At 48.5% G+C, this 13,313-nt stretch overlaps 2 protein-coding genes across 2 annotated transcripts; both read right to left on the bottom strand.

Annotated features, from left to right (window-relative positions):
* Positions 1-377: 377 nt before the first annotated feature.
* PRG3 (proteoglycan 3, pro eosinophil major basic protein 2) lies at positions 378-3,849 on the bottom strand. Its single transcript, XM_063095839.1, has 5 exons — positions 3,789-3,849; positions 2,996-3,309; positions 2,195-2,326; positions 1,230-1,341; positions 378-436 (listed from the first exon to the last, which is right to left on the bottom strand). The coding sequence occupies exons 1-5, from the start codon at positions 3,847-3,849 to the stop codon at positions 378-380; spliced, it is 678 nt and encodes a 225-aa protein (XP_062951909.1).
* A 5,375-nt stretch (positions 3,850-9,224) lies between these two features.
* On the bottom strand, positions 9,225-11,517 carry PRG2 (proteoglycan 2, pro eosinophil major basic protein). Its single transcript, XM_063095092.1, has 5 exons — positions 11,460-11,517; positions 10,564-10,883; positions 10,106-10,237; positions 9,510-9,621; positions 9,225-9,283 (listed from the first exon to the last, which is right to left on the bottom strand). Exons 1-5 carry the CDS (start codon positions 11,515-11,517, stop codon positions 9,225-9,227), a joined length of 681 nt encoding a protein of 226 aa, XP_062951162.1.
* Between the last annotated feature and the right edge of the window lie 1,796 nt (positions 11,518-13,313).

A 13,313-nucleotide genomic window follows, 5' to 3' on the forward strand; every position in this document is an offset into this window, starting at 1 on the left:
GGGGCGGGGCGTCCGAGCAGGGCGGAGAGGGGCCTTCGGGACAGCTGCGCCTGGTCCCCGCGCTGCCTCCAGATGGCGCTGCAGCGAAGAGCGCGGCCCCCCACCCCAACCCCCAACCCCCGCCCCAGCAGCCCGCCGCCCTCCTCTGCCGTGTGGGACTTTCCTGCAGGAGTGAGCGCTACCAGGACTTTCCCAACTTCGGGGAGTCCCCCCAAAGTGAGCAAGGAAGAAACAAGAGTCAGGAAATGCTGTGGGAAATCTGGATTTGTGACCAGGAGAGGCTGGGATACAGAGCCCAGTGTCGAGGGTGGGACGGGGGCAGCGAGAGGTGTAAAGAGAGGAAGCTCCAGCGCAGGGTCTCCGTGCCCCTCCCTGGCTTAGAAGGAGCAGACGAAGGGCAGATGCGTTTTGCACCGAACTCGTCGCCAATGGCCTCCTAGCGGTAGAGAGCACAGTGATGTCAGCTGCCTATCTGGGTCTGGCCCATACCACCTCCCCCTTGTCTCCTCAGGCACCTTCTGTGCCCCCTTCGACAGCCATCATCATTATCTGCTAGTCTTGTTTCCCATACGTCCCTCCTAGCTAACATCTATGGAGGCCCTACCGCAACCTAGGCAGAGTGCGAATTACTTTATGCCGACTGTCATTGAATCCTCACCATGACTTGCAAGCTCCAAGAGGATGCTTCCATCATCCCCATTTCACAGATGAGGAAGCAGAGGCTTAATGGAGATAACCTGTATCTCAGCTGGCAAGTGGCAGAGCTGGGATGAGATGCTCCAGCACATATGGTCTTAGCCACTATACCACACTCCCTCACCTTGGGCATCCATGCGGTTGCCACATCTGCTGTGTGAAGTTGGGGTCTTCTTTCTCAGCCATCTCTAATTCCCACATTTTTTCTTCTCTCCCATCCACACCTTATATTCACATCTGCTACTCTCATTTGTCACATCAGTCACTCGAATTTGTTGCCCTCCTATCAGAGGTAAAGAACCCCCCCCCACACACACACACACACACACACCTGCCACCCAAAGAGGGCACCTGTCATTAGGTTTTGCTTTGATGAATCCTCATGTCTCAGCCCCCTCACAGACAGGGCTTTGGTGCTTCGTTTAGGGGAGTGTGTGAGTTTGGGGAGATGTGTCCAGTCAGCTCAAAGGGATGTTATGTAAGAGTCCACTTGGCTACCCCGTCTCCTTGCCTTGGTGCCCAGTCCCCCTTACCTCTGGTACACATTGCCACACAGCAGCCACTCCCACTCCTAGGCTGCCCCGAGGCCCAGTATGCAAAATTCCAGCAGCTCCCATCAGTCCAGCAAAATTTCCTCCACAGGAACTAGAGAAGTGATCGGCTGGGTCAGAGGGCAGAGGTCCAGGAAGACAGGAAGATCTGGGGGCCTCAGAGCACACCCACTGCTGCCTCTTCTCACTACCCACTGGCCAGGAGCCAGGTACGTAAAGACCCATCCCTGAGGGTTTGCAGGCAATGATGAAGGAAGAGCAACCATCTCTCCCAGCCATCACACAGAGTAGGCTTCTCAGACTTTACTGTGCATATCCATCTCCTGGAGATCTTGCTGAAAGGTAGGTCTTGATTCAGGAGGTCTGGGATGGGGCCCAAGATTCTGTATTTTGTAACAGTTACCAGGTGATGCTGATACTGCTGGTCCGTAGGCCACACTTTGAGTCCCAAATATAATGGTACTTATTCATCCCCAATCCCAGAGCCACCCTGAGAGGAGAATTTCCCCATTTTGTTTTGTTTTTTGGCAGCTGGCTGGTACAGGGATTGAACCCTGGACCTTGGTATTATTAGCACCATGTTCTAACCAACTGGATTCTGTCTCCTTACTCTAGTAGTGTGCTGGTAAATGTTTAAAACCCAGCTCTAGGGAGGGTGAGAAGATGGAGAGTCAGAAGGAGCCCCGATTTGTAGCAGTTGACAATTTCCTTGGTGTAAATACTCCCACCATGGCTGACTTCAAGTCACAAGCATGTGGTCACTGCACATGGAGTTGGGAAGAGATGTGCACCATCAGTTCTCCCAAGCCAGGGCAAGCCAGCTCCAGCGAGTCATTGCCTGCCACTCTCAGGACACCTTAGCTGCTGGGACAAGGCTTGGCACCAGCAGGTGCTCTCTTAAGACAATCAAAGAATTTCCTGTACCTGGGAGTTAGCCCCTGACTTACCCAGCCCTTGAGGAGGCCACCAATCCAGACCTGAGCCTGGTTGAGTCTACTGATGCTGCTCTGAATGAGAGAGTTGAAATGGTAGTTGTGGATGGAGACGAGGTTGCCTTGGTAGCATCTTCTGCAGACGTTCTGCAGAGAGAAGAGGTGGAGTAGAGAATGCACTCTTGTTTTGCTCAAATTCCAGAGTCTCCAGGCAAGATCCCCACATCATTTTGGGGGTTAGAAATAAGGTACCTACTTATCTCCCTTAATCTTATATTTTGCTCCTTAATCAGTTGTCAGGATATTCTTGCAGGAAATAATGATACTCATAATAATCATAGGCACCATTTATTGAGAGTTTACTATGACCCAGGAACTCTTCCAAATGCTTGCCATGTATTGTCATTTAATCTTCACCACAACTCTAAATGGTTGGTACCTTCATTTTCCAAAAGTTGAAGTGACTTGCCCAGGCAACACCGCCGCTGAGAGGCAGAGTCAGGATTTAATGCAGCTATGTCTAATACCAAAGCTTTTTGTCGAAATCAGTGGTTCTCAAAGTGCAGTTCCCAGACCAACAATATCATCATCACTTGGGAATTTGTTATAAATGTAAATTCTCAGACCCCACCTCAGACCTCCGAAATCCGAAATCCGAAATTGTGGGGGTGGGTCTCAGAAATCTGTTTTAACAAGACCTCCAGGTGATTCTGAGAGTAGGCTTTGAGAACCACTCATCTAAATGAATAGGGAACAGAAGATTAAATTCACTCTCTTCTCTCTGGGGTCTTCCACAGTTGCCTCCCTGCCACTTACCTGAGCTTTGCTAAACGTCATGGGGGTCTGCACCAACAGGTAGCGACAGGTCTTGCACTCAGGACTTCCATGCAGTTGAACTCTGTCTTCTTTCCTGGGGCACTGCAAATCCTTGTCTAAGGCAGCTGGGTCTGGCTCCGTGGCCTCCTCATCCTCAAATGTGTTTTGACATGCAGAAGCCTCGACCTCCTCTCCCTTTGACTGAATCACCTCCTCAGTCAGAGCCAACTCTACCTTCTGCTCCCCTGAACCATCCAGATCCTGGCCCAGGTCTGCCTCTGTCTCTAGGCTCTCCAGATGGGGGGCATCGTTCTCTGGGAAGAAGAAGTAACCTGCCTTCAGATCAAGTTCTCCCTTCTTCCAGGACCATGGACAGATCCAATGCCCCCACTCAAGCATTCCCAGGGATGCCCTCTGAAGGAAGTCAAGACTGAAGGATCTCCTGGGTGTTGACTGAGAAGAGATCTCTTGGGTTACACCTGCATATGGATGAGAGCCTGACTTCTGGCTGACACCACCGGTCTGTATTTTTAGGGTGGGAGGAAACATGTGCGAGAAGTCTGGAGCGGTCACCAGCCCTTCATCTTAACAGCTGGGTGCCGTTTACTTATTAAGGAGCCCTGACAGAAAGTTCAGGTCACAGTTCCGAGTCCAGGAGAAATCTTACAAGATGGGCTGAGTCAACTGAAGAGGGGAGATTATGGCCCCTGATCTCAAAATAGCAAAAAAGAAGAAAAAAGTAGGAAAAAGGAGAAAAGACAAAGATGGGTGAGAAGGGAAGGGGAGGGCTTACCTAGATAAAGAGCAGAAACTGTCCCCAGCAGAAGAAGGGGCAGGAGCAGAAGGCATTTCATGTCTACTCAGCCTTGTGGTGAGGACACAACCTCACTGTCCTCCTTGGGGTCGTCCTTGTGTGTCTAGCACAGCTCCTGGCACATAGTGAAGATGTAGCACTTGTTTAGTTCATTGATTAAAGGGCAAATTAGAGAGCTTCCTCCCTCTTCAGTGAACAGACCATGAGCTGAAGAGTCTGGAAAAGAATGGGGTACAAAAGTACAAAAGTCCCTTTTTCCTGAAATCTTCATTGCTGCCCCCTGGGACGACACTCAGCCCAGACTTTGCAGGAGCAGATCTGCTCAAGGTCAGGGCTGATTTCACTCATGCTGAGGAAGGACAAGGAGGAAGACAGTGGCCATCCTGATCATAAGGACAGGCCTCCTATGTGTTTGCCCCGTAAGGTGCTTCTTCCTCCCAAGCCCGGGACCCCTTCTCCCCTGGAAGCTGAGAGGGAACTTACCTCCTGAGAGTCTGAGGCCTTCACTCTCAGTACCTCTGGCTGCTGGGCCCTAGAAGCAGCTTTTATTCTAGGTTTTAGGGGAAGTAGGAAGAAGCCAGGATGATTGCCCCAGGCTGGGGGGGGGGGGTTCATGGAGGAGAGGCAGTGGAGCTGATAAGAAAGCTTGCTCAGTGTTCTCACCCTGGGCCCTGTTCTCTGCTGGGACCGCAGGGTCCTGCCTCCTAGGGCCTGCTACCATATACGAGTGTCCAGGCACTTTGGTTTGCTCGAGAGGGTCCTACATGTTACACCTATTGTCCAGGCATAATTATTAGTGCCCCTACAGTGTCTCAGTGTGAACAAAGCCCCCTAACCCCAGGAGCAGCCTCCCACTGGTCAATATCCCAGGAAGTGAACTGGAGATCCCAGGGAGCAGGTGGGAGACCATGAAAGGAGGAGGTAGGAGGCAGAGGGAGCCTCAGCCCCTCCAGCTCTTATCTACATTAGGTGATTTATATACATCACATCCTTGATCCTCACCTTCACTTAGTCCCATCAGGAATGTATGATCATCTCTACTTCACGGATGTGAAAAATGAGATTCAAAGACAGAAAACAGCTTTCCAAGGTTACATGGGAAGTGGAGAAACTGGAATTTCTATCTTTCGGCTCCAAAACATTTTCTCTCTCTTCCAGCCTTCCTTCCTTCCTTCCTTCCTTCCTTCCTTCCTTCCTTCCTTCCTTCCTTCCTTCCTTTCTTCCTCTCTGTCCCTCTCCTCTCTCTGCCTCTCTTTCTCATCTTTAATGTGTGAAAAATCTATGCTCCTTCTTCTGTGCTATGCATCTAGATCAAGGTTTTTCAACCTTCTCACTATTAAATATTTGGGGTCAAATAACTCTTTGCTATGGGGGGCTGTCCTGTGCCTTGTAGAAACCTAAAAGGCATTCCTGGTCTCTTCCCACTAAGTATCAGTTGCATCTCCCCCCCAGTTAGGACAATTAAAAATGTCTTTACACATTTCCAAATGTCCCATGGAGAGCAAAATTGCCCCAGCTAAGGGTCATTGATCAACCTCAAGGCACATATCTTCAGTGCTGGAAAAGAGGAAGCAGCTGAAATGGAAAGCTTCATGCAAAGTCTTTCAGACAGTCTGTAGACCACCCTCTCCACCCCACATTTACTTGTCATCTCCCACCAGCTTCTGTCACCACCGGTGTCAGGACTAGGATCAGGCAAGTAAAGCATTCATCTCAGGAGTAAAATTTAAGGAGGCCCTAAAAAATTCATTATTCAATATAAATAATATTTTAATGCAATCTTTCTTAAAAATCTGAATTAATGCAAAACATCCATGATGAACAAAATATCAAAATTTTAACCAATCAAGCTCCAGCCAAATTCACTGCAGTCCAAAGAGAGGCCAGCAAGTGCTGAGCCAGGACTTTGATGGATCTGCCAAGAGCTGGTGGACTTGTCAGGGTGGGAGATGTCCTATTGGGCAGTGCACCTTTGTTCCCATATTCCAGCCCAGCCCTCCAGGACAGCAGGAACAGGTAGCCCAGAGGTGAGAAGGCCTGGATTTCTTCCCCTCCTCTGCTCTCCCAAGGGACCTACAAATGGAGAAGTAACTGAGACATCACTTCTGCACCTGGTCCTTATCTCCCCTGCCCAACAGACCAGACCTTCTGTTTATCTACCTAACTGTGCAAGGATTGGCTAATTCCAGAGCCCAGAACCCTGGTCTCCAGATTGCAAGATCGAGACCTCCCTAATGAGGGAGGGGTGGAGGTCTAGACTCCCCTTCCCATTATTCTCCCTCATCCTGGGGCCCAGGCCAGGGGCACTATTTCACTTGGTTGTTGAGATGACCGATAAGGTCGGCTACTCTCCTGAGCCAGCACCCCATGAGCTTTACCCACATTGTTTCATTTTATAGATGAGGAAATGGCATTTCAGAGAGTTTACATGAGTTGCCCAAGATCACACAGCAAGTCAGAGACCTGCCTAAACCAGCCTAACCCTCTCATCAACCTCCCTCCTTGACGGCCCGTTCCCTCCCTCACATTGGCCCTGTTTCCTTTGCACACAAATGCTGGACAAAGACACCCCAATGACTCCAATGACCTCGTATGTGACCACAGTGATGCCTGTCCAACCAGACACTATGCTTTGTTAAGATTTTTACATCAATTATCCTACTTACTTAATCCTTAAGAATCATCCTATAAATTGGGTATTGCCATCTCCAGTCTGCATATTTACTGCAAAAGCTCAGAGGAGTTAAGTGACTTGTCCAAATTTACACAACTAGTAACAAGTGGTACAATGGACACTAGTCTGTCCTACTCCCAGATCCTTGCTTTCTTTGATATGACCAAATGTGCTACCTGCCCCCCCACACATACAATCTAACGAGTGGTGTCAATGCTTTCCACATCCCTGGAACGCCAAGTCTCTAGCTTACTGTTTGCATTTATGTTCAGAAGGGCTTCAAACTCTGCCTCTTTTCCCAAGAGTCGGCCCAGCCCCACATCATGCAGAGGATGGGTCTCACAGTCCTGAGAGGCAGTGCAATAGGATATATGAGGAAATCACATCTGTGTCTCACTTTTCTCATCTCTCAACTGAGGACAATGAAAGGACCTGCGTCTGATGAGATCAGCTTAGGTAAAGCTTTCAGAACAGTTCTGGGCACATGAGTTGGGGATGGTCCTTGTCAGGAAACCAGAACTAGAATGTGGCCCTTAACCACAAATAAGCAATGAGTATACTGTTGATTGTGCTTCTACTCTGTGCTCTGCACTGTGTAAGGAATTCCAGAGATGCAAGTATAAAGACATGATTTAGTTTCACAGAGCTTAGTTAGTATCTTATGGGAGAGGAAAAATGCACACACAAACCCATATTTTGGGCCGTAGGGCCAGTCCCCTTATTTCGTGATTTTTATTTTTTTTAAAAAAAGACTTTTTTTTATGGCCTTGTAACATGCATCCTGTAAAATACACTGTAGAGTGGACCACTGAGGGAATTTTTACAGTGACTGCACCAACGTAACCACACCCAGATCAAGATTCAGAACTTGACCAGGAGCCCTAAAGCCTCCTTTCTGCCCTCTTTTTGACATTTCTTCCCCACTTCCCCAAAGAGGATCTCCATGGACCAGAATCACACTTCTGTCACAACACACACCGCCAATAGGAGAGATTTATGGAACAAAGTAAAGTTTACCTGCCACTTAGCACAGAGCCTGGCACCTAGTAAATGCTTAGTAAATAGGATATTTTAATACTCTTTATTATTAGTATTGGAATAAAGGGAAGCAATGCCTTCCTGCACCAGAGAGTAAAGTCCGTGAGGGAAGAAGTGAAAGTCCTATGTCAGCTGCACTGTCATGGTCACCCACCAGAGGCTGCACCTATAGGAGGTGTTCAGAATTCCACCATCTTTGGAATCAGCAGACTCTCATGGAACAATGGTTTTTGCAATACGCCTACCTTTGATTTCTGTCTCTTTCTCAACTTACTATGTGACCTTGGGCAAGTAGCTCTGAGCCACACCCCCAAAAATTAAAGTTCTTGTTTTGACTCTATCTAAGACACTGGTCTCATATGAAGTTCAAGGAATTGGAGGAGTCCTGGAAGGAAAGAGCTTCAGGGCATTGGCCACCTTTTTCCCGCTCCCCTCCCTAGTGGAAAAGGGTTTAGAATGCCTTCTTTTCTCACCTCTGATTGGGCTCCCTCACTTCCAGCTGGGCTGCAGTTATATGCCCCAGGATGAACCCAAGAATGAGGGGACCCATCTTGCCTCTCCATGGTGCCCCATCCCTATATGATCACATCCTGGAGGGGAGAGCAGCCAACATTCCCAGCCATGGAAGCATGATGGTTAAGGGAACATGCTTTGGAGCACCTAGAATCAAATCCCAGCTTTGGTCACATAGATGTTAAGTCTTGGGCAAGCCTTTTAACATCTCCGAGCCTCGTTCTATAAAATGGGTGTAATAATTATTGATCACATGAGGTCATCTATGTAAGATGTCTGTCACAGCAGGTACCTGTCAAGAGGGTACCTCGTGGATCCTCAGTAAGTGGTAATAATTGGTAGATGTTATTGTGCTTATCGTATAAAGAATTATATGTCCCCGAATAGTAGGGAACTGTGTTTTGTTGTATTCCCAGGCCTTATTAGAGTCTGCCACATAGCAAATTGTCTTATATTTGGTTTTCCACAAGCAGATCCTGAGACAAGGATTTGAGTGCAAGTAGTTTATTTGGGAGGTGCAGATACACTAATAAGGGAGCAGAGAATTCAAAGGAGGACAGCCAATAAAATGTATGTTGTAATGTCACCTATCTCACAGCTAACTGGAGTTTAATCCCACTGGGAAATCCTGGGAAATGATGCCCAATATGTGCCTTAGATTTGTTCCACTTGAGAATCAAGGGACTGGGTACTTATATACCCACTCCAGGGACATGTCAAACCAACCACAGTTCTGGGGTGGAGGAGAGAGAAAAAAGGCCCTTAGGCATGGAGATGCAAATACAGGCCACTTAGAGTTCACCTGAAACCTTGAAAGGTCCGAGAGATTATGGGTTGGGTCCTGGCAACACCTGCTACACAGGTGCCCAGTAATTTTTCTCTATAAAGAGAACTACCTGAGCCCATTCCTCTATTTCCAAAAGGCCCCAGAGACCCCACCCCACCTTCCATCCTCCTCTAGGAGTGGTAGCTTCTGACTCCTTCCATGAAAAGCGTGGTGTGGAGAGGGATGATAAGGCAGAAAGTTCAAGGGTGGGGCTAGGCATAGTGGACCAGTGATCAGAGGAGAGAAGACATCCTTTTCAGTGAAGCGATTTTATTGCCATGAGGTGGAGGGAGGGGCAGCAGGCAGGGGAGAAGGGGCAGCAGCCCAGGAAGGGGGCAGTTCTGCACTTCTAGCTGGGACCTTCTCAGGAGGAGCAGACAAAGGAGAGGTTCCTGCTGCAGTGAGCTCGGCGCCAGTGGCCCCCTGCAGAGGCAGAACAGGAAGGGACCTTCAGCCTCTGGTCCACCCCCACTCAGCCCCCAGGAGGATCTCCTCCCCCACACACCAGCCCCATATCTCAGCGGAGATGGAGTCTAAAGACCCAGTAGGCCCCTCCCTCAGAGGACCAGGCTCTCTTCCTCACGCCTCCTCCATGGGGCACTTCTCACCTCCCAGGCCCTCCCATCCTTCACTCCCAGCCCCTCCTCACCTTGGGTACACAGAGTCACGCAATGGCCCGTGTTGGTCTGAGGCTGGCCGGCAGCCCAGTACGCATAATTCCAGGAGCTGCCGTCAACCCAACAAAAGCGTCTGTAGCGACCCTAGGGAATGTAGGTGGGGGGAGGGGATTGGGGATGGGCGAAGAGAAGGCAGAGAGGCTGAGCTGGCACTGTCCCTGCCACTACTCCTGCTGCCCACTGACCCTTGCCTACTGGACCATGATGGACTCTGTCCTGGTCAATGAAATGCTGATCCTCAGTGATCACCACCATCACTTCTGTGCATCCCAGAGATGTGCCCATCTCTAGGGAGAGTTGGCAGGGGTGGCCACCCCGCTCTAGAGATGAGCAGATAAGCCCACAGTCTTGCCCAAGTCATATGGATAGTCAGGCTGAGAGGACTTGGACCCAGATCTCCTCATTCTAAATCCTTGGCTCTTCTCAGTGCCTAGGCAGCCCCCTTGGTGTCCATCTATCCCCAATTATTCAGGAGGTCACAGAGCAGAAGCACAGCCAAGTCTGCAGCAGATAGAGCACTGACTGGGGTCAGGAGGTGCTCCGCATTTGGAGCTGGCACCCCTCTTACCGAGCCTATGACCTGGAGTCCGATCCAGATTTGACCCTGGTTGAGCCCACGGACTGCGCGTTGGATCCGGTAATTAAAGGCGGAGTTGTGGATGGAGACAAGGTTGCCCCGGTAGCACCTCTGGCAAGTCCACTACAGGGCAAGATAAAAGAGGGAGAATGGAGTGTCCTTCATACAGGAATTCACATGACCATCAATTATGTTGAGTCTCTGAGTCTCCATATTTCATGCCTTCCCTCCCCCACCACAGCAATTTGAAGGCTGGAGAGCAAAGTGCAAATTCTGTTCTTCATGGTCCCCTCTTGCCCTAGCACCTCTGCCTTGCCCTAGCACCTCTGCCTTTCCCTAGCAGCCTCTGCTGACACCCCCAGGACCCTTACTAGGGGAAGGAACCAGTGACGCAGAGGCTGGAGGCACGTCCCCTGCCCCCTTCTCAGTCTCAGCCACAGGCTACCCACCTGAGCTTGATCAAACGTCCTGGGGCTCCTCACCAGGATGTAGCCACGGCGGGTCTTGAATCCAGGGCTGCCCACCAGTTTTACTGTGTCCTCTTCCTTAGGGCATTGAAGGCCCTTGTCCTCCACATCCAGGACTGAGACCAATTCAACAGCCCCCTCTTCCTCAGGGGCACCATCGCTTCCAGAGCCTCCCTCCTCCTCTTCCTCCAGCGACATCAGCTCCCCAGGTGGGGCCTCCTCAGCTTCTGGTTCTGGTATCTCCCTACCCTCAGGAAGGGTCTTATCTCCCAAAGAGCTCTCAAAGTTGTAAGTTTCAGTCCCTGGCAAAGGAGAAAGACCAATTCTCTTTCCTTCACATCTTTTCCTGTTCCTCTCAAGAACCACGGACAGCTCCTGCCTTGCCCTAGGCATCAAGAATGCTCAACCCTGCCTGGGAAGAGAGGAACCTGGAACCCAGCCTCCCCCATAAGGTCAAGGTGGTTGAGAGCAAGGGCTTAGAATCAGACAGTTGTGTTCTGGTTCCATCATCTACTATACAATACAACCTACCTCATGGGGATGCTAGGAGGATTAAAAGAGGTAAAGCATAGAAAATCCTTAGCACAGTGCACTCAGTAAGCTCAAAGGAAAAGGAAGCTATAATTATTTTGATTATCATTAGCACTACATAGAAAAGACAAATTGGGAATGTCACAGTAGAACCGAGACTGCTGACATAACAGATGCCCTGAGGAGTCCCTTCAGCTCCTGGCTATAGAGTCCCTGCTCCTTCAAGAGCACAGAGATTCTGACACAGGGATGATCAGAGGAGGCAGTGAGTATGTGCCTCTGACCCCATCTATTATAGAAAGGAACAAAATAGAGAGAAAAAAAAAGCACTGAAGGCAAAGACTTACTCAGATGAAGAGCAGAAACTGTGCCAAATAGAAGAGCCAGAAGCAGAAGGAGTTTCATGTTGGCCTGTCCTGCAATGGAGAACACAGTTTGTTATCAACACACACACACATCACAGCCACACCTTCCAGGGACCTTGGTAGTGAGGTGGAGAAAAAGAAGGCATGAATAGAAATAAGGATGGGCTCCAAAAGCTAATGCTTTCTCTAAAGCACTCACCAGCCCAGATGCCTTCCTGGGTTTTTAGGAATTCCCAAAGCTCAGATCCTCCTCTGCTCCCTCTCACAGTGACATTCTATATAGGGGCTTTGGAGGAAGTTCCCCTGGGGAAAGTGTGTTTGCCTCAGCCAGAGAGAGATGGGAGGGCTGATAAAGGCCATTTCTTCACTTCTGCAGGGAGTCCATTTATTCAGTGCTGGATTATCTCCTGACACCTCAGGAACCTGGGGCCATTCTAGAACTGCTCTGAGCTTATGGTTCTTATCTTGGGCTGCCCTTCACAATCCCCAGGGAGCTTTTCCAAAATACACATCTCTCCTTCTTGGTGGGTGGGGATGTGAATTGCCTTATACATTTTGGGAACAAATCTTTCAATATCTATTAGAATTTAAAATGCACATTTGATCATTTAATCAATTTCATTCTTTGGAGACTATCCTTTAGACATAAAAGCACATGTAAGAAAATTTTGTAAAAGTTATGTATTGCTTGACTGTTTGTAGGCATGAAAACAACCTGGATATCCATCAATAGGACAGTGAATAAAAATGTGTCCCATCTATTCTACAGAATGTTACGTGGCTATTAAAAGAAAAGCTGTGCTTATGCTTTGTACACCTGAAGAGATGTGAATGTTACATTACAAAGTGTGAAAAGCGAGATATAGAGAAAAACGTTTAGTATGAGAATAGCTTTTTGGGTTTTTTTAAACCCTTGTAAGTGCTTATCTGTGAGTTTTCTTTACATGACCATTGATAGAGCTGGAATGCTAAAAAGGACTCACACCAGACTGTTGAACTTGGTGGCCACCGGGAGCAGGGGAGGAGAGGGAAGAAAGTGGGGAGGGAGACTGTTTTCCTTCCATTCATAACTTTGCATTTCTTCAACGGTTATGATAAATGTGGGCTAAATCTGTAATTTTGGAAGATGCCTTATTGAATATTTTAAAAATACACAGACCCCACCCTGGGAAATTCTGATTGACTAGTAAGTCTAGAGTACAGGGCAGATGTCTGCATTTTTTTAAAGTTTCCAAGCTGACTCTGATGGAAAACGGATCTGGGAGTCACTGTCCTGAGGGTCTCCAAGCACAGGAAATGCTCACATATGCCCAACCACTTTCCCTCAGAACTTAACCACTCCTGCCAGCCTTCCTTATGACCATCCTACCAGCCTTCATTATGGCAACATTTACTGCACATTTTTAAATGCTGTGCATGGCAAGTATTGTCTCATTTAATCCTTAAAAAAGTAAAAATAAAAATAAATAACTAGAGAGCTAGGGGAGTGATATCTCCATTTTTCAGGTGAGGGAACTAAGGCTCAGTGTGGCTCCTAACCCATCCCCCACTCACTTCCCCCACTGGATCAGCTCCTGCTGTATATTGCAGGTAATCGGTTCACTTTTTTATTTTTTTATTTATTTGAGATTATCTGGTAAGGGGTTAACATCTATCTACCCCACTAGGTGATAACCTGCATGATGACAGAGGCCACATCTCTTTACTCACTACCATATCTTTGGTGCCGAGCACATAGTAGGGCCTCAATAAATATTGGTTGAATGAATGAACAGTTAAGTAAATTGCTCAGGTAAATAGCAGGCTTAGGATTCAAATCCAGTTCTCTCTGACACC

This window comes from Cynocephalus volans, chromosome 4, assembly GCF_027409185.1.
Source record: "Cynocephalus volans isolate mCynVol1 chromosome 4, mCynVol1.pri, whole genome shotgun sequence".
NCBI lineage: Eukaryota > Metazoa > Chordata > Mammalia > Dermoptera > Cynocephalidae > Cynocephalus > Cynocephalus volans.

What these genes read in the sequence shown, in the direction of transcription:
- PRG2 (XM_063095092.1), bottom strand. Translation starts at nt 11,517, where the DNA reads ATGAAACTCCTTCTGCTTCTGGCTCTTCTATTTGGCACAGTTTCTGCT. An exon ending in GGACGTTTGATCAAGCTCAG is followed by an intron (nt 10,238 to 10,563) that starts GTGGGTAGCCTG and finishes CTTGCCCTGTAG; the next exon opens with TGGACTTGCCAGAGGTGCTA. An exon ending in CGTGACTCTGTGTACCCAAG is followed by an intron (nt 9,284 to 9,509) that starts GTGAGGAGGGGC and finishes CTGCCTCTGCAG; the next exon opens with GGGGCCACTGGCGCCGAGCT.
- PRG3 (XM_063095839.1), bottom strand. Translation starts at nt 3,849, where the DNA reads ATGAAATGCCTTCTGCTCCTGCCCCTTCTTCTGCTGGGGACAGTTTCT. An exon ending in AGTTTCTGCTCTTTATCTAG is followed by an intron (nt 3,310 to 3,788) that starts GTAAGCCCTCCC and finishes TCTTCTTCCCAG; the next exon opens with AGAACGATGCCCCCCATCTG. An exon ending in TGACGTTTAGCAAAGCTCAG is followed by an intron (nt 2,327 to 2,995) that starts GTAAGTGGCAGG and finishes TTCTCTCTGCAG; the next exon opens with AACGTCTGCAGAAGATGCTA.